We start from the raw sequence: 19,439 nt of genomic DNA on the forward strand, positions 1-19,439 counted from the left end.
TGATCAGCCTTTTTCATTGTAAATTCTTGTTGACCTGCAGCGGACTTGGCCCTGGATTTAGCTAAAAGGCATTCCAAGTGATGGGCTATCCTTACTTTCTAAAAGCTGTATTTAGAAGCTCCACATCTGTGCAGTCGTTGGGCCTGGTTACTGCAGCACTTCAATAAAACATTGCTGCAGTAACCAGGCTCGGACAGACCTGTGCGGCCCCCATGACCATTCCCAGCAACGGGAGCTTCTGAAAATAGTTGATTGCAAGGTGTCAGCGCGCCCCCCCGATCTTATATTGATGGCCTAGCCTCCGGTTAGGCCACCAATGACTAAGTCCCGGACAACCCCTTTAAGAACTGTACACACTGGTGGGTGTCATCCCAGGTGGATCTAGTGATAGTTATGGGACAGCACATAACAAGAAACTGAACTTTTCATCACTTTCTTAGGATGACCACTGTCCCTTATCTTGGCGATTAAGAAAGTTCCATTCTTTCTGAAGGTGTAAACTGGGGTGGGGGGGGGGGGTTGGCCTTGCGTTAAAGAACAACACATAAAGAATACACATCTGCATCTTTCTAGGAAACGCACTGAGCAGCAAATGAAACATGGCCGCACGACCGTGCTGAAAGAACTAAAGAAACGTCTATGTATCAGGGAGTGTATGCTGTGCTATTCTCTAGCCCTGGCTTAGCTTCAGCTTGTAGAAAGTCCTTCTCAGCAGGCAGCTGCTCAGTTAAAATGTCGGGCAAGGCGGGAGGATCTGTAGTCGGCTCTCAGCTGCACAAAGGAGTGGAGCATGTTCTTGTCCAGGCTGGCGAGCTGCTCTCCGGAGCACACCTGCTTTAGGTTATCTGGGGCCACCACCAGCAGGTTGCAGAGGGAGTGCAGCGTATCAAAAAGCTGGAGCACAAGAGGAATCTGCAACGGGACAAGGCGACAGTCAGACAATCAACTCAAGAGTACATACATATGTGATCTAGAAATGTTTGGCGTGAAGCTCCCTGCATCGGAAAAATGATCCTAATAAAAATGGAACAGCACAGGGAAATATATTACAGTGCCCGATAACAAAACTGCAAGGGGCAAGTGGAGGACCCTACGATAAGAAGCACAGTACAGACTGGAACCTGTTGAAAAAAAATATTACAGTAAAACTGCTTAAAGGGGTTGTGTCCTCTAGGTCTATGAGGCTCTGCTGGGCTCCCCTTACATCATGACAAGACGTCACATGACACAAGGTGAATCGGTGTCTGGAGAAGAAGGAGCCAGCACCGGGAGGCAGGCAAGTCAGCTTTTCTTTACAGGTCCGGCCCCCCATTCTTACCCTTCGGTTGAAAGTGAATCCACAGAAGATCTCCACCAAAACTGCACCAATTCTAATAACAGATTCAATGCCGTTTTTGCCGCAGATCTCACTCGTCATTTGAAAAGGGTGAAATCAGCAGCTAAGGCTCCATTCACACATCCGCAATTCCATTCCGCATTTTGCGGACCCACACTTCCGGGTCCGCAAATTCCGATCCCGAAAAAAATAGAACATGTCCTATTCTTGTCGGCAATAGCGGACAAGAATAGGCATGTTCTATTAGTGCCGGCGATGTGCGGTCCGCAAAATGCGGAACGCACATTGCCGGTTTCTGTGTTTTGCAGATCCGCAAAACACACACGGATGTGTGAATGGACCGTAAAACCGCAAACATAATTGACATGCTGCAGACTTGGATCTGCATGGCAGGACGATTTCCACAGAACAAGTCCCCCGTGTACAGAGATTTTTGTAATCTTGTCCATCGTGCTGTACTGTACTATGCTGCATATTCCACATCTGACATCGATAAGTGGTCCCGGAAAATGGAGCAGATTTTTTGGATTATCAGATACTGGATTAAAAGAATTTCACTGTACTTTAGAACCACAACTTCAAGAAAATAAATATACTATTCATTTACACACATTATCCTTATTTATAATTTCTACCAAAGAAGACCCGTCACCTTTCCCGACCGGTCTGTATTCCTCAAAAACTTCTGGAGCAACTTTTCTTAGAACTCTGCATTGTATTGTTCCTCTAGTTTTACCCCTGTATATACTTAAAATTGACAACTGGGTATTAAAGGGGTTTTACGAAATTCTGATACTGATCGGTGGGGGTCTGACACCCGGGAACCCCGTCGATCAGCTGTTTGAGAAAACACCAGCGTTGTTGCGAGTGCTGCGGCCTTCTTCGTGGTTACCAAGCGCATCGCTGTACAATGTATAGCGGCTGTGCTTGGTATCACGCTCAGCCCCATTCACTTCGGACCTCCACCGATCACCTATCTTGAGGATAGGTCATCAGTATCAAAATCTTGGAAAACCCCTTTAACAATCCCCTTTGTCAAAATGGGGTTGCCCCTACACAGGCTGCCACAGCCAGAAGTGATTGGACGAGGTCAGTGTATAGGGACACCCCATATGGTAACAACCAGTTGTCAATCTAACTTCTAGGGGGAATAACAGATGAACTGCACAATGCAAAGCTCCAGTCAGGAGAAATCCGTTATGTTGTATGTCCTTAGCGCTGTTCTGAACAGTCAGTATAATCAGCAGTAGTACAATATAAAAGTGAGGTAGCAGAATATTAGAATATATATATATATATATATATACACACTACATACTTTGAACTCCTTGGCACACTTCCTATACTCCGCTACGTCGCAGATAGCCAGCATGCCGCCCATTGAGCTGTAGGAAAACTGCTGCAGATGCTCGTATATGAGGCGATGAAAACGCACCCCAAGTTCCAATAGCACGGTGTCCACGTTCTTTCCATCCATAGAGTTACGGATCTTCTCCACTTGCTTTCTAATGTAAATGCAAACTTTGGCGCAAGCCTATAAACAGGGAGAGAAGGCAAAAACGTATAAGGAGGCGAATGTTACATAGCAGAAGCCCCTTGGGCCAGGGTGTACACTCACTAACAAAAAAAACATAACGCAACCAGACAATGTCGGATTGATGCAAAACTCGGCGTGCAGCAATGTAAATGATTACAGGTGTGGTGTGATTATACACTGGGTCCTGTCACAAGAGGGTGTAAAAGTGATTCCCCCGCTACTGTATAAAAAGGTTCTCAGAAGCTACTTTTGGGTAGTGTACCTCTTGGTGAAAGATCGTTGACTGCTAGACATGCCTCTACAATGCACTTGAAGACATGTTACCCAGCTATCAGACTTTGAGATGGGGCACACCATTGGATTGAGGGAAGCAGGATGGTTGTTTTGACGAACTGCCCGCTATGTAGGCGGTCCTGACCTGTTAGGAGGTGCTGGGAGCTGTGGTTACGCGAGGACACGCACGCATGGTGACCAAGCTCCAGACCAATGGTAGAGAGGACCGTTTGATCCACGAACAACCACAGGCAGCTCCCACAGTTTCGCTGTCCACCATCCAAACACAGATGGCACCTCCATTGCACACACATTACATGTCCTGCCACTGACAGCCAGCCACCATCACCTTTGCTTGCAGTGGTGTTGTGAATGAGAAACCTGGATTGCTTCGGACTGGAACCATATTGTTTTTACAGACTAATCCAGGTTCTGTCTGAGATCAGGGGATGGTCGGGTTTGAGCACAGAGATCTTGTGGTGAGCACTTCAATCCTGCCTTTGCTATAGAATGACACACTGCCCCTACTGCTGGTGTGATGATCTGGGGAGCCATTGTATACGACAGTGTCACCCCTACGAGGGACACTAAGCGATTATGTGCAGGACATCCTGCGCCCACATGTGTTCCTCTCATGGCAGGGCTTCCAACAGGCATTTTTTAGCAAGATAATGCTCACACACACGAGTTTTCCAACAATGTCTTCACTTCGTCTGACTGCCATGTCTCCAGATTTATCGCCAATCAAGCATTTATGGGACCAGCTGAAACGCCAGCGTCAGCAAGTGTGTAGGATCAACAGGCCCAGCTGCAACATCTGTGGGCAAATGTGCCACAGGATACCATAGGGAACCTGTATGCCTCTATGCCCAACCATATCTCATCTTGTATCCAGGCTAGAGGTGGCCCAACAGGGTCCTCGAGCGGATTGTACACTTCTCCTATAGCTCTAATATTGTAATCACTTATATATATATATATATATCATTATGACATTCAAACATAGAAAGTTTTATTCGATTCCAACAACTCTTACTTGGTAAGTTATATTTTTTTTGTTAACAAGTCTATTTCCGACCACTTTTATCTTGCCCCAAATCCTCTAATGTGTGATGTGGCATAAACCTGTGCCCAAGTTGTTGTCTGCACAACCATTCATTCTTGGGGTTTCATGGGTCTACTCTCTTAGGCCTCATGCACACAACCATATTTTTTTTTTCCCACATTTTTGCGGATTGGATGCAGACCCATTGGTTTCAATGGGGGCCACACAAAAAAAAAATGCAGGCAGCACATCGTGTTCTGTCTGCATCTGTATTATCTGCATTTCTTTCCCACAAAAACAGAACATGTCGTATTCTAGTCCGTTTTGCGGACAGGAATAGGCATTTTTACAATAGGGCAGGGCGATGGAAAAGTGCGGGACACACCTGGCTGGTGTTTCGCTGATCCGCAGTGTGCCAGAGGCCCTATAAGAAACGGAGGCACAGCTGCCGATGGGTGGTGTCTTGTATTGCAATTTAGCGCCATTGACTTGAATGAGCTGCAGTACCAGACACCGCCCATGAACAGGTGCAGTGCTTCTTTTAGAAAGAAAGTAGAGCATTTAGCTTTTTTTCTAGTTCTGGACAACCCCCTTAATATCAGAATTATTTTTTTGCTAATCTAAAGCTTAACCAGTCTTGTCCTAAACAAAAAAAAACAAAAAAAACTTACACTTGTGTACTGAATTAATACATTATTCTCGTCTTCTGGTTTGAAATCCGTTTTTTTCTGCTCAGCTGCCAATATCTGCTTCATCTGACCCACCATGCAATTTAGTGTCCTGCAGATGGATCGCAAAAAATAGTAATAAAGGTCTCCAAATAAAGGGCAGTCAAGTGATTACATCTCATATCTGTGGCTTGTGGGGCGACCGATGAACTCCCAGGATGCACTGCTGACTGCACCTTACAGTGCAGGAGCTGACCGGCCATGGGCTACCGGCTAGTGACTCACCTGTCGATACCCGTGTCCAGCTTCACTTCCATTTGTTCGATGATCTCTTTCTTTTTCTGCAGACATTCTGTCAGTTTTGGAGAGGAGCTAGACGAGAAAGAGCAAATAAAGATGGCGGCCATTCCTCTAGATCAGGGATGGCCAACCTGAGGCTCTCCAGATGTTGCAAAACTACAACTCCCAGCATGCCCGGACTGCCAACAGCTATCAGCCTACAGCAGGGCATGGTGGGAGTTGTAGTTTTGCAACAGCTGGAGAGCCTCAGGTTGGCCATTCCTCTAGATCAATAACTTTATCAGAAGTTCTTGCACTTACCTTATCAAAGGCATGAGATGGTCATTAAATTGCTTATCGAATAGATGGAAAATTGTGTTGGCTTGATGGACGACATCCAGGAAATATAGGTTGGCATTCCGAGAGTCGGGAGAAGGGATCGCTGGAAAGCAATCATTTTAATAAAGGGGTTATCTTGGATCATAGTAACATAAGTAAAAAAACGTGTCTGCTTTCTTCTAAATGTACCACGTGTTCACAGGTTGTGCGTGGTATTGAAGAACAGCTCTATCCTCTTCAATGGGGCTGAGATGCAATACCACATACAACCCATTGACATGTAGGTGCTGTTTTTGGAAGAAAGGAGGTGCGTTTTTGATCCATGACATCACTCAGAGAATTAGGCCGGACACCACCCTCCTCTGACAGGATCACATAGCATTATAATGATTTATAATGCTGTGTGACCCTAAGAGTCCTGAAATCTACTGAATTATACTGACATAATGCTGTCAGAGTACTGCAATAGATCCCAGGACTCTCAGGTTCACACATTATAACTCTGTGTGATCCCGTCAGAGGAGGACTCACACTGACACACTGCTAGTAGACGTGCGTGTCTGGCCTAAGTGTATAGAGCCAGTGCTATCCAAATACTCACAGAACTGCAGAAATGTGCACCTACCGTACATTACTTCACTCGGTTACTAAACCGGACCTGTCACCTCTCCTGGCATGGCTGTTTAGTAACTACTTGCACTCCCCATGTAATAACAATTCCTGAGCATCTATTCTAATGACTTTATGTTGTGCTATTCCTCTATTATTCCTGCTGGACGTTATGAATGAAATTATAGAAGTTTGCCATGAAGGTCCAGATGGGGGGGGGGCTGTCCCTGTACAGTCTGACACTATCCAATCAATGCTGCCAATGTCAAGATACACAGGAACACACTCCCAACTGGTAACACCCAGCTGGGCCTTCATTGTAAACTGCCAATAACTCATTCATAACTTCTAGCAGGAATAATAAAGAAATGGCACAACATAGAGTCATAAGAATAGAGGCTCCAGAATTGTTAGTACACGGGGAATAAAAGTAGTTACTAAAACAGACAAGTCAGGAAAGGTGACGGCTCCTCCTTAAAGTGTATATTTAAACGTCTTAGGATCACTTTAGAAAAAAGATGACTCAGGGGAGATCTAATTACTATGTATAAATATATCAGGGGTCAGTACAGAGATCTCTCCCATCTATTTATCCCTGTGACTGTGACGAGGGGACATCCTCTGCGTCTGGAGGAAAGAAGGTTTGTACACAAACATAGAAGAGGATTCTTTACGGTAAGAGCAGTGAGACTATGGAGCTCTCTGCCTGAGGAGGTGGTGATGGTGAGTACAATAAAGGAATTCAAGAGGGGCCTGGATGTATTTCTGGAGCGTAATAATATTACAGGCTATAGCTACTAGAGAGGGGTCGTTGATCCAGGGAATTATTCTGAATTCCCCGATTGGAGTCGGGAAGGAATTTTTTATTCCCCTAAAGTGCGGAAAATTGGCTTCTACCTCACAGGGTTTTTTTTTTTCTCCTTCCTTTGGATCAACTTGCAGGAATCAGGCCGAACTGGATGGACAGATGTCTTTTTTCGGCCTTATGTACTATGTTACTATCTGCATCTCAGTGTAATCTGGCTGGTGGCGTCATACTCTCACCAGTTGTACACTTCCTTTATTTCAAAGGTAGGCAAGTACTGAAAATGTCCATACACAAAAGGCTACTTTCACACTTGCGGCAGAGTGATCCGGCAAGCAGTTCCGTCGCCGGAACTGCCTGCCGGCAAAACGTATGCCAACTGATGGCATTAGTAAGACTGATCAGGATCATGATCAGTCTTAAAAATGCATTGAAATTACGGATCCGTTTTTCCGGTGTCATCCGGCATTTACTTTTTTCACCTTTTTTTCGGTCTGCACATGCGCAGACCGGAAGGATGGATCCGGCATTTTGAATGCTGGATCCGGCACTAATACATTAGTATTACGGTTTTCTCTTTTGCCTGATCAGTCAAAATGACTGAACTGAAGACATCCTGATGCAAACTGAACAGATTACTCTCCATTCAGAATGCATGGGGATAAAACTGATCAGTTCTTTTCCGGTATAGAGCCCCTAGGACGAAACTCTATGCCGGAAAAGAATAACGCTAGTGTGAAAGTACCCTTAGACCAATGAACCAACTGTATCTGGTGGAACCGGACGACTGTTTAATGTTTATGGGGGTGTCCCAACTCTCCACCAGCACCAGATCTCCGTGGAGGTTGAAATTCTACATGCCCAACCCAATTGTATTCAAGGAAGATAAGCCTCTGTGGGCTGGAAGCAGCTTACTCCCATCTCTGCAGTGAGAACATGCATGCTTAGCCAAGCAGAGTGTGCATATATATGTCGGAGTAATAGCTGTCAGCCAATTAACCTGAAGTTGATCATGTACCTCAGCTAAGGCTTGTAGACACATTAACCATTCCGCAGCTAATTACTGGTCATGGTATCCATGGACCGACTGGGCACCGTTTCTGGAAGAAAGCAGCCATGTTCTTCTAATACAGAACAACATCTCTGACAGAAATGGCAGTAGTGTAAATTAAGCCTCATGACAAAGATGTATACAAGCATTATACAGTTAAAAACCCTTACCTGCTAATCCTATCTCCAAGGCATAATCAATGTGCTCAATGCACAAGTAATCAACAAGTATTGAAAATATTCTAAATGCATTCTTCGGGAGATCGGATGGATCAGAAAGCTGAAAACATACAAAATTAGTGATTAGTATATTGCATACATACAGCGATGCCCATTACATTACAAATAGACGTCCCAGCAGTGGCTGCTGCAGGGGAAATATAGTATTATATAGCAGCTACTCAAAGGATTGTTAAAGGGCATCTGTCAGCAGATCTGTCCCTATGACACTGGCTGACCTGTTACATGTGCACTTGGCAGCTGAAGGCATCTGTGTTGGTCCCATGTTCATATGTGTCTGCATTACTGAGAAACATGATGTTTTATTATATGCAAATGAGCCTCTAGGAGCAACGGGGGCGTTGTCATTACACCTAGAGGCTCTGCTCTCTCTGCAACCTCTCCACTTTGACAGAGCCAGGCTTTATGACGTTTTCACTGTCTGGTCCTGTCAAAGTGCAGAGGGCGCGGCAGTTGCAGAGAAAGCAGAGCCTCTAGGTGTAATGGTAACGCCCCCGTTGCTCCTAGAGACTCATTTGCATATATTAAAACGTCATGTTTCTCAGCAATGCGGGCACATATGAACATGGGACCAACACAGATGTCTTCAGCTGCCAAGCGCACATGTAACAGGTCAGCCAGTGTCATAGGTACAGATCTGCTGACAGATGCCTTTTAAAGGGGTTCTCTGTTAGTATAATATTGATGGCCTATCCTCAGAATAGGTCATGAATATCTGATTGGTGGTGGTGGGGGATTCAAATCCCGGCAGGCCAGTGATGTCACGATCATCAGTCACATGGCCTAAATGCCGCTCAGTCCCATTCAAGCAAATGGGTCTAGGCTGCAATACCAAGCACTGCCACTATACAACGTGGGGTGCTGTGCTTGACATGCTGTGAGATGCAGCCTCTTCAAACAATTAATTGGTGGGGGTGTTGGGAGTCAGACCCTCACCTATCAGATATTGATGACCTATCATGAGGATAGGTCATGAATATTGTACTTCCAGAAAACCCCTTTAAGGGTATATTCACAAGCGGTAAATTGGTTGCAGACAATTTCTGCGACAAACTCTGTTTTATTCACTGCAATGGGACTGTTTTAGTGGCAAAGAGTGGATTTCTGCACGCTGCATTCAGAGTAATGAGACGGTCACAAAAAGTTCTGCAACTAAATCTGCAGAATGTGAATTTGCCCTAATACATCGCCTTGTGTGTGAGTCAAAACAGGAGCCAAGGGGTATATGGAATGGGGTATTCACCAGATGTGACGATTCCTTTTACAATCCTGTTCTACTAAAAGGGGGTCATCAGATCGAAGTAGTTCCAAGAAGAGGAGAAAGGGTGATTACGCTCTACTGCTGTCACCGCTGACACAAGAAAGTGTCCCCTAGCAATATCAGAAAATAAAACCTGCCACAAGGCAAGGAATGAGCTTCAGATTTACCTTATGGCATCTTTCAAAGGCATGTTTGGTTTCTTGTAAGAGGTTCACCACCACTTCTTGTGCCAAGAAGGTCTCACCATGAGTCTCTATGCTTGGGCCCAAAGACAAATTAGTGCGCTGTCTAATCCTTTCCTTCAGGTCCTGAATTCTGTCAGTGAACACAAAAGGGTCATCTACAAGACTGTGGTCTACATCCAAGGCTCCCTATGAAGCGGATCACACTGTGTGAATTCGCCACTCACCCTCCAGATCCGACGGGTCTCTTCTGATGGTTCTTGGAATCGTAATATCGCTGTAAGATCGCCGAACTCCGACTTTTTAAGTAACCAATTTCTACATCAATGTAGTTCTCCAAGTAGGTGATGAAAATTGATTTGATCAACTTGGACAAGAAAGTTTGCTTGTCCGTCCCCAGATTGAATTCCATAAATTTACTGGAAAGGCTGGTAGTCCTGTGTAACATAAAAAAAAAAAAAGGTAGAAGATCATGTCTCACAAAAAATTAAAACGTCGATATGCCCTAACCTCCAGCAGAGCTCCAGCCTCTTCCTAGGCCAGCGACGTCCCGTTCATCAGTCATATGGCTTATTTGAAAATGAATGGGCCTAGGCTGCAATACCAAGCACAGCCACTATAGCATGAACAGCACTGTGCTTGGTGTGCTGTGAAGAGACCGATGCGCTACAGTTCTTCAAACAGCTGATCAGTGGCTGTGCCGGGTGTCGGAATCCCACCAATTAGCTATTGATGACCTATCCTGAGAATGGATTATCAATATTGTACTCCCGTAACACCCCTTTAAAGGGAACCTGTCAGCGGGATTTTGTGTATAGAGCTGAGGACATGGGTTGCTAGATGGCCGCTAGCAGATCCACAATACCCAGTCCCCATAGCTCTGTGTGCTTTTATTGTGGGGAAAAAAAAAAAACGATTTTATACATATGCAAATTACCCTGAGATGAGTCCAGCGTGAAGGAGCCCACCACCGCCCCGCATCCTTAGAATCTCCTCCTTTCTCCCCGACGTCAGACAGCCAGAGCGCCGTAATCTTGCGATGCGCGAGCTAGCACATGCACAGTTCCTTCCCTGAGGCTGATGCCAGCAGAGGGAAGGAACACTATGAGGACACTGCATATGCGCTAGCTTGCGCATCGCGAGATTACGGCGCTCTGGCTGTCTGACATCGGGGAGAAAGGAGGAGATCCTGAGGATGCGGGGCGGTGCTGGGCTCATCTCATGTACAGGACACATCTTAGGGTAATTTGCATATGGATCAAATCGGGGTTTTTTTACACAATAAAAGCACACAGAGCTATGGGGACTGGGTATTGTGGATGTGCTAGCGGCCATCTAGCAACCCATGTCCTCAGCTCTATACACAAAATCCCGATGACCGGTTCCCTTTAAGTTTTTGCCTCAAAGAGTAGGTGCTATTAGACTGCAAACACTCACATTAATTGACGTGAAGGAGTTAATACAAGGGCTCAGCATCTATTTTCTATGCAAGGGAAAGCCCCCCCCCCACCTTCCCCCAAACGCCTAAAGAAAACAAAAAATCCTAACTCAAAACTACCTCCCGAAACGCACATAAAGTTCAAAGTAAATATGTTTTCCAAAACAACAATTGCAGCGTTTTCGGCCTCAAGCTTTTACATAGATAAACATCCACCCCCCCCCCCCCCCCACAAAAATCTGCACATTTGCGCAAAATAGATTTGCCAAATAAATCAATTTCACCTTGTGTACAGATCATAGAGATTCTTCAGATACTGTTCTGCATCCGATTTTCTGCATTCTTCCAAATGCTCTTTCACAAAATTCTAGAGTTAAATGTGGAGACAGAACGGCAGAATCTTAGCCGACTGCGAGAAAGAGCAGATTATGTGTGTCCTGTCCAATTAGTCACAGCGCATGTAAACAAAATTAGGAAAGCTTCGCTGTTCTTTTCATCTCGATGTAAATAAGACCGACCTAATCTTATGTGGTATCAGGCTGCTAGGGGAAGAAACGGCAGCAAACATCGCTAAGGGTAGGATCTCCGCTAAGATAACCCGGTAGTCTGGTCCAACAAAGTACTGAAGTTGCCGTATCCGGCATAGCCAGACACCACCGAGCACTGCTGGATCCCCATATACCATAGGGCTCACTTCAGATAAGCCATCAGCCTTTCCGTTCTCCTGCTCCGTTATAGGAACGAAGCCTTAGGACCCCATCACAGACTACAATGGGGTCCGTTAGGTATCTGCTCAGAGGAAGGTTTTTGAAGCGGAGACAAAAGTCATGCAGGAAGGACTTATTTTCGGAACTGGCGAATGGAAAGTGCACCTCGCATGCACGGCCACCTCTCTAGTCACAATTATGGAACTGTCAAAAATATCCAAGCCAGTGCTTGGCCATTTTCGGACCTCCTATAACGGTGAACGGAGGGTGGCCACACATGTGCGGCTGCTCTCCTGACTTCGGGGGTCCAATTCTGGAGATAGGAGCAGGTCCCAGACGTGTGGCCCCCACCTATCTGACATTGATGCCATATCGGATAAATGTCCCAGATAGGAACACCCCTTTAAGTTTCTGTTTGGCGGGGATCCGACTACTGGGGTCATGCATATGTTGCCATTCCATTCAACTCTCCACCATCGCTGGCAGTCCCTCAGTTTTGAATGAAGTGGTAGTGTGCACGTGTGACCTTTGCTCCACTTAAAGCAGGGCCACCGCTTCTTGTGATCGGCACCAGCGGCCCGGTCCCTGCAGATTACACACTTATCGCTCCCAGTCCGCTAGACACGCGCACACTCCGCTCAATTGAATGTGAATATGTCCTCAATGGAAAAAGAGGAATAAGCCTGTCAGACACGCTTGGTGGTAGCTTATCTCCTTTGACAGCATGGGATAGGGCATGTTGAAATGCAATATGCCCAATCTGTCTTTCCTGCCATCAAAGGAGAGTCTGCTCAACCCCATACACATAAGATCAGCCAGTCCTGCCGAAATTGGCAGGTTTTGCAGACTGTAATGTCTATGGGCACCTTTATAGTCCAGTCTTATTTAGAACACCACATCCCCTAGCCCTTGCTAAAAACTACAGAGCAACATTGACAAGTGAGCTGTAGAAAACAGGACATGTTAGCTTACTGTGTGTACTGTAGTTTGCAGTGGGAATACTGGAATATTTCAAGTTTTTTTCATTTTCTTTTTGGCTTCATTTACCTTTCAAGCTGTGGTAGGTGCGTGGTGAATGGGTAGCAATGTATCCCCATTCACATGTCACCATAATGCTTTACCTGTGATCCTATTTTTCCCACCACAAACCAGTAGTGCGAGAACCTGAGAGTCGCTTACTTACCTGTACTGACAGAACACGCATCCTCGGCTGAATGTGCATACTAATGGAGCCCGCACATGCCTATGGCCAGCCAATACAAGCTCATATTAAAGCAATGACTGCAGATTGAATGGTATAAACGTACCTGGATTTTGATTTCAAATATGTTTTGTATAAGCTTGGCCAAAATAATTTCTGGATTGCTGAAAATGTCTCCGACTTCCTTGTTGACGCGCTGGCACAACAGAGCAGAGTCCTCAAATATGTCGTTCCTCGTGTAGGCCCCCTAAAAACAGAACAAACCATCAAACCCATTGCTGTGACCATTGCTGGCGGCGGTTCCATGAGGTCAGGCTGCTCACGTTACCTCCTGGCACTGGTTTATGTACACATCCACACAATGGGAATATCCCTGTTGACAGAAGAAACAGACAAATCAGAAACGACCCACTATTGGTAGTGCCAATAAGCTGCTTTAAAGGGTTTTCCAAGATTTTTTAACTGATGACCTAGGCTCTGGATTGGATATCTGATCAGTGAGGGGGTCCGACACCCACAGTGACGTCACATTCATCGGTCACATGGCCTAGGCGCACCTTAGCCCTATTGAAGTGAATGGGGCTGTGTTGCAATACCAAGCACAGCCACTATACAATGTATGGCGCTGTGCTTAGTTAGCTGAGAGAAGGCGGCAGTGCTACTGCGAGCGCTGGTGGGGGTCTTACCGCTGAATCCCCCCACAATCACCGAAATAAAGACTTCCTACCCCTTGGGGCTCCCCGAAATGAACAGAGATGCAGGTCGAGTAGGCACACTGCAGCTCCATTCATCTCCATGGGAGTTCTGGATATAGGCGAGCACTGTACACGGCTGTCTCTGAATAAGCTTCAGAAATGAATGGAACAGCAGTGTGCATTCCACTCCGTTTATTTTGGGGGACCCTGTCCTTGTGATCGATGGGGGTCCGAGTGGTAGGACCCCCACTGATCTAATAGTTATTCCCTATCCTGTGGATAGGGATAACTTGTATCAACCAGAATACCCCTTTAAATAAGTAGCAGATTGCTGCCCAGGCTGCTTTACCGCACAGTGGTCCTGGGTTCAAGTCCAACCAAAGACATCTGCAAATTCCTATATTCTCTCTATTTGTGGGGGTTTCTGCCCACGCTCCAAAAACATACAGGTAGATTGACATGGTACCCACTGTGCATTACTACGGAACACAAAACCCGGACTTGTGTATGGTGTCTGGGTGCGTCCATTTTTTCAGGGACCACGTACTTGAATGAATGAGTATTGGACAATTTTTTTTTTAATAAAATGTACAAGAACGGTGAAGGCGGCAAACGTCTCTGCACAGACCAGTGGTGTGAACCGCACCCTTTACATTATTGCAGTGGTACACATCCTTTTTTGACCAGAGGTCTACATCGTTAGACTGTTAAACCTAAAGGAGTATTCCCTTCTGAGACATATTGACAGTATATGCCATAAATATCTGATACGTGAGGTTCCATTTCTGGAATTGTAAATTTACCCAGAGAATGCGGGTCCCATTGGGCGCTCCGGAAAGAAAATCAGTCGAGGTGGCCAAGTATAAGCAATGCCATGTCCATTGGGACTTCTAAGAGTTGCTATCACCTATAACTGGGGTCACCAACATCCAGAACTCCAGCTGTATTGAAACCACAACTCCCAGCATGCACATTTGCTTCCCACAGAAGTGAAGGGAGCATGCTGAAGGTTGTAGATTCACCCGAATAGCCATCTCTTCCTATCTGGAGTACTGAACAGAGGGGGGGGGGTCCTAAACAGGGTGACAGAGTTAGTTAGGGGCATCAAAGAATAGCATTGCAGGCCACAGGCTGCGCACCCCTGCTTTAACGGGTCTGTGGGTGCAGTCCAGATAGCGCATGGACAGAAAAGACTCCTCTAAATTACACCTTACAGTTCTGGAATTAAGACTGGAGACAGGGACGGATGCGAGTGACGTCAATCTCTGTACAGCGCTATGCAGTATGTTGGAACTATGTAAACAACAAGTCAATATATTTGCCAAATAAAAAATACAAATACATTCAGTAAATTTTTTTGCACCTTGAAATGAAGCAATACTGCGGCCACTTCCCTCATCCGAGATATCTCTCCTCGTCGCTGCGCACTTGTAAACTCCTGAATTAACTGGTGTTCTAGATCATGGTATTTACCTGTAACACGACATAAACCACAGTCAGTTCATGCACAGCACAATCTAGAAGTGACCATGTGAAACCACCGACTTCTAGAACAGGTACTTACTGGCAATCTTAGACTTCACTTCAGCAAATCTGAAAAAGAAAAAATTGATATTTTTTTTAAATGTGAGATGTTCTTCAAAATAGTTAATAATCTGCACAGCGAGTTCAAGCTGGTCTTTACTGGTCCGTGTTTCAGGTTAAAATTCATTATTACAAGACAGCAGTCCGCCATGCGTGGTCGCTCTCTGCAAACGAATGAGAGTTGTGTACTAACGTAATTGAGAACACAGTGGGGGACATTTAACTAGATTGGTGTTCCCATGCGCCAGTCTTGGTGCACTGGAGTAAGATGCACCTAACTGAATAGGACGCAGACGCCTCTTAACAAATTAGGAGCATCTCTGGCCCTCCGAGCTCCAGAAACACAAATCTACGCCAGGACTTGAGCCACTTTCTGGCATAAGTAATAGTAAATCTGGTGGGACGTAATGGGCGTCATCTTCCTGCTAAGCCTCACCCCTTTTCTCGCCATTTTAGAAAAGTGACTTTCATATTGCTGCTTCCTTACAGTGGCCATGACCAGAGGAGGAGATGATGTGCGGGAACAGGGGCTAACTAGGTGCATTCACGGGGTCAATTACTAAGCTAAAATATGCCTAAATTATGGCGCAGATGGCGGTGCAATGGTAAGTTGCACCGCTATCTGTGAATTCGATGTGGCGCCGGGGGTGGTGTGGAGTGGGCCCAGGGTGCATGCTGGTTCATGTCTTCCCTGGATTCAATGGAGGCCATTTTGGCACCGAAAATGACAGAAATTCAGGTGAGCCCAGCATGTGAGTGGAACCTATACCTTCTGAATTGTATGTTAGCCGCCAGGGCACATAACAGGTATATAGTGTTAGGAACCCGTCTAACTAGAGATTGCCTTGACGTTCGGCAGACGGGCTCAGATAATTTTGTACAAAATGATTTGCCAAATATCTCTAACTGGCTGATATAGCATTTGCAATAATGCAGTGCTATGGGATGTGCTGACTGACCCCCTTTTTTTTACTATCTGTGAATTCGCCCTGTTCACGCCAGGTCTAAAATTGGGGGTGTGGCGGGGAAGAGGACGGGCTGGCAGGCCCATCTCATTCACCATTTTCTGCGCCTGTTATAGGCGTAGAAAATGGTCTAAATGTAAGCCAGCTTGGAAGCTGTCTTACATTTAGAACTGGAGCTGGATGCACCGAAGTTATGGAGAGGCCGGTGCCTCTTCGTAACGTCAGAATATCCTCCACCAGCTATGGAGCTAGGGAGTAAGTATCTGATCACTGGAGGGACTCTCAGAAGTCACACGAATGGAAGTAACTGGCTCTATTCACTATTGGAGATAGAGCCGAACAATTGTTTTAGCCAACTGATGACCGATAGTTGCCATCTTTCCAGATATTAACAACAATGTTTAAAACATTTTTTTGATAGTCACAATTTTTGACTGCATATGGTGGTGGTTGCTCATGAATCATCATTCGGTGAAAGATCGTTCATCCTTCTCCAGGTGTCACTGAACATGTACGGACAAGTTTGAATGACTGTTAATGGCCAATATGGACTAAAATGTGAGGATTAGCTGCTAAAGTGTCCCCCATAAACCGAACACACAGTAGAGGAGATCTTGCTCCCCTATTTCTCTGCAGCACACCCTCAAAAGCAGCAGCAACAGCATGGAAGACATTCTATAGCAGTGCAGCTGTGAATCCAGCACTGGAGTGAGTTTAAAACAGCAGCAGCGTCTCTGTGTGTATCTCCGCCTCTATCTCCCTCCTCCTGCACTGTCCATAGATTTCCATGGGCAGCCACTCTAACCTGACTCTCAGTGAGCTGCTAGCCTGTCTTCATTGAAGACAGACATTAATCATGAACTTAGAGTGAGTGATCAGCGACGGAGAGTGGGATTAGCGAAAAGGAGTCCGATGGTAGAGAAAGACGATTTTTAAAAAAATATAAAATGTTAAGAGAAAGGATGGCCCATAAGACTTTGACATAACGAAAACAAAGTGTGAACTTGCACCACTGCATATGTACCACAAAAGACTTACCTATCAAATGGTAGTTCTTGAGCAATTAAATGCAACTTCTGAATGATATCAGCAGCTTCCTTTATCTGTAAAAATACACAGACGGAGATGATTTCCCCAAAAATCACAATGAAAACTGCAAACAATAAAATGTGTTTCTTGTCCAAGCAAATCTTTATATACTACTACTACTACCTATCCAGAGCATTGGGTCAGACCATTTGGTGCTCTACGTTCTACTTTAGTACTGAGGTCCATACCGTTACATCTGTACCAGAGCCATGAAAGAGCTAGGGCACAGGACAGGCCAGTCACTCTCTCATGAATATATCAGCACTGACTTTTGTGGTGATTCTCCCACTGAATATGTATTGTTAACCTTCCCCAACCTACAGTGCAATGTGTGAACAAAGGAAAAGACCCAGATATGATACCCCTTGCAGTGAGTCCCATGATGACAAGTTACTGCCTATCCACAAGGTGATAAGTGTCTGAACTGCAGGGGTCTGGACGCTGTGGCCTCTGCTGATTTTGAGAACGGAGCCCCCCCCCCCATCTGAATGGAGTGGTGGCCATACATGTGTGTGTCTGCCGCTCCATTCAGCTCTATGGAACAGCTGAAGGTACCCGAGTGCTCATGCGTGTCATTCATATGGGAATTATGGCCCCCCATTTGCGTAATTAACTGAGGCCCCAGCAGTCGGACACTGGGGATTACACACTTAACTCCTATTCTGTGTATAGGGGACCAGTTGTCCTCATGGGACAACCCCTTTATAAAGGTTATTTCATAAAAACAATCCATGTCCGTATGCCTTAAAGAGCTTATGGACTTCATAGAGACCTCCCTCTACCATGGTGGTTTTGAGACGGACACAAATTTTGTTTTCCACACAGTTTGCTGTTTTAGTGTTTTTGGATCTTTTGGACAGATGTTTCTGTACAATTATAAGTTGTTGTTTTTTTACTTTTACAGACAAATCCATCAAGTTTCTGCAAAGACTTTGTATTTCCAGTGTTGACCCTTGTTTTCCAAGACTTCTGCAGTTTGCTGTGGCACGCTGGATATTAGCTTCTGGGCCAAAACCTGACTGATGACAACCCATTCTTGCCTAATCAGTGCTTGGAATTTATCACAATTTCTGTGTTTTTGTTTGTCACCAGCTTTTGAGGATTGACTACAGGTTCTCAATGGGATTGAGATCTGGGGAGATCCCTGACCATGGGCCCAAAATGTCAATGTTTTGCTCACCGAGCCACTTAGTTACCACTTTTGCTATGTGACATGGTGCTCCATCATGCTGGAAGAAGCATTGTCCATCACCAAATTGCTCCAGGACGTTTGGGAGAAGTTGCTCTTGGAGGATGTTTTGATCCCGTTCTTTAGTCACGGCAGTTTGTGAGTGAGCCCACTCCTCTGGATGAGAAGCACCCCCACACATGAATGGTCTCAGGATGCTTTACTGTTGGCAAGACACAGGACTCATTGTAGCGCTCACCTTTCTTCTCCAGATAATCATTTTTCCAGATATCACAAACAGTCTGAAAGGGGCTTCATCACAGAAAACATCTGTACCCCAGTCCTCTGCAGTCCAATCCCTGTACTTCCTGCAGAATGTCAGTCTATCCTTGATGGTTTCTTAGAGAGAAGTGGCTTCTTTGCTGACCCCTCTTGACACCAGGCCATCTCCCAAAAGCCTTCGCCTCACTGTGCGTGCAGACGCACTCGCACCTGCCTGCTGCCATTCCTGAGCAAGTTCTGCACTGGTGGTGACCCAATCCCATAGCCGAATTCTCTTTAGGAGACCATCCTTGCACTCGCTGGACTTTCTTGGGCACCCTGAAGAAGTCTTCATAGCAACTGAACCTCTATCCTCGAAGTTCTTGATGATCCGATAAATAGTTGATTTAGGTGCAATCTCACAGGTTGCAATGTCTTTGCTTGTGAAGCCCTTTTGATGCAAAGCAATGATCACTGCATGTGTTTCCTTGGAGGTAACCATGGTTAACAGAAGAAGACAATGATTTCAAGTACCCCCCTTTAAAGCAACCAGTTCGCTTTTTCAAATTCAATCAGCATGACAGAGTGATAACGGCTGCCTTTTCCTCATTAACACTTTCTCCTGAACTAAAGAGAGGATCACTAAACTGGTCATTTTGTGGCAGGGCTAAAATGCGTCGGATATTGGGTTTAATTAAAGGGGTTAT

The 19,439-nt window shown here is 45.5% G+C and overlaps 1 protein-coding gene across 1 annotated transcript in view; it reads right to left on the reverse strand.

Annotated features, from left to right (window-relative positions):
* Window positions 1–277: 277 nt before the first annotated feature.
* The window catches only part of EXOC5 (exocyst complex component 5), a 33,913-nt gene continuing 14,751 nt past the window's right edge, over window positions 278–19,439 (reverse strand). Inside the window, exons 5-18 of the mRNA XM_040410892.1 lie at window positions 17,253–17,317; window positions 15,230–15,258; window positions 15,029–15,138; window positions 13,299–13,343; window positions 13,077–13,217; window positions 11,347–11,429; window positions 9,852–10,061; window positions 9,610–9,757; window positions 8,113–8,221; window positions 5,460–5,580; window positions 5,145–5,231; window positions 4,863–4,971; window positions 2,655–2,870; window positions 278–912 (exon numbers count right to left, since the gene is read on the reverse strand). Coding sequence (XP_040266826.1) covers window positions 724–912; window positions 2,655–2,870; window positions 4,863–4,971; window positions 5,145–5,231; window positions 5,460–5,580; window positions 8,113–8,221; window positions 9,610–9,757; window positions 9,852–10,061; window positions 11,347–11,429; window positions 13,077–13,217; window positions 13,299–13,343; window positions 15,029–15,138; window positions 15,230–15,258; window positions 17,253–17,317 — 1,662 coding nt within the window. The 3' untranslated portion in view covers window positions 278–723. The remainder of the gene's footprint in view (window positions 913–2,654; window positions 2,871–4,862; window positions 4,972–5,144; window positions 5,232–5,459; window positions 5,581–8,112; window positions 8,222–9,609; window positions 9,758–9,851; window positions 10,062–11,346; window positions 11,430–13,076; window positions 13,218–13,298; window positions 13,344–15,028; window positions 15,139–15,229; window positions 15,259–17,252; window positions 17,318–19,439) is intronic.

Source organism: Bufo bufo, chromosome 11 (assembly GCF_905171765.1).
Source record: "Bufo bufo chromosome 11, aBufBuf1.1, whole genome shotgun sequence".
In the NCBI taxonomy this organism is placed as follows: Eukaryota; Metazoa; Chordata; class Amphibia; order Anura; family Bufonidae; genus Bufo; species Bufo bufo.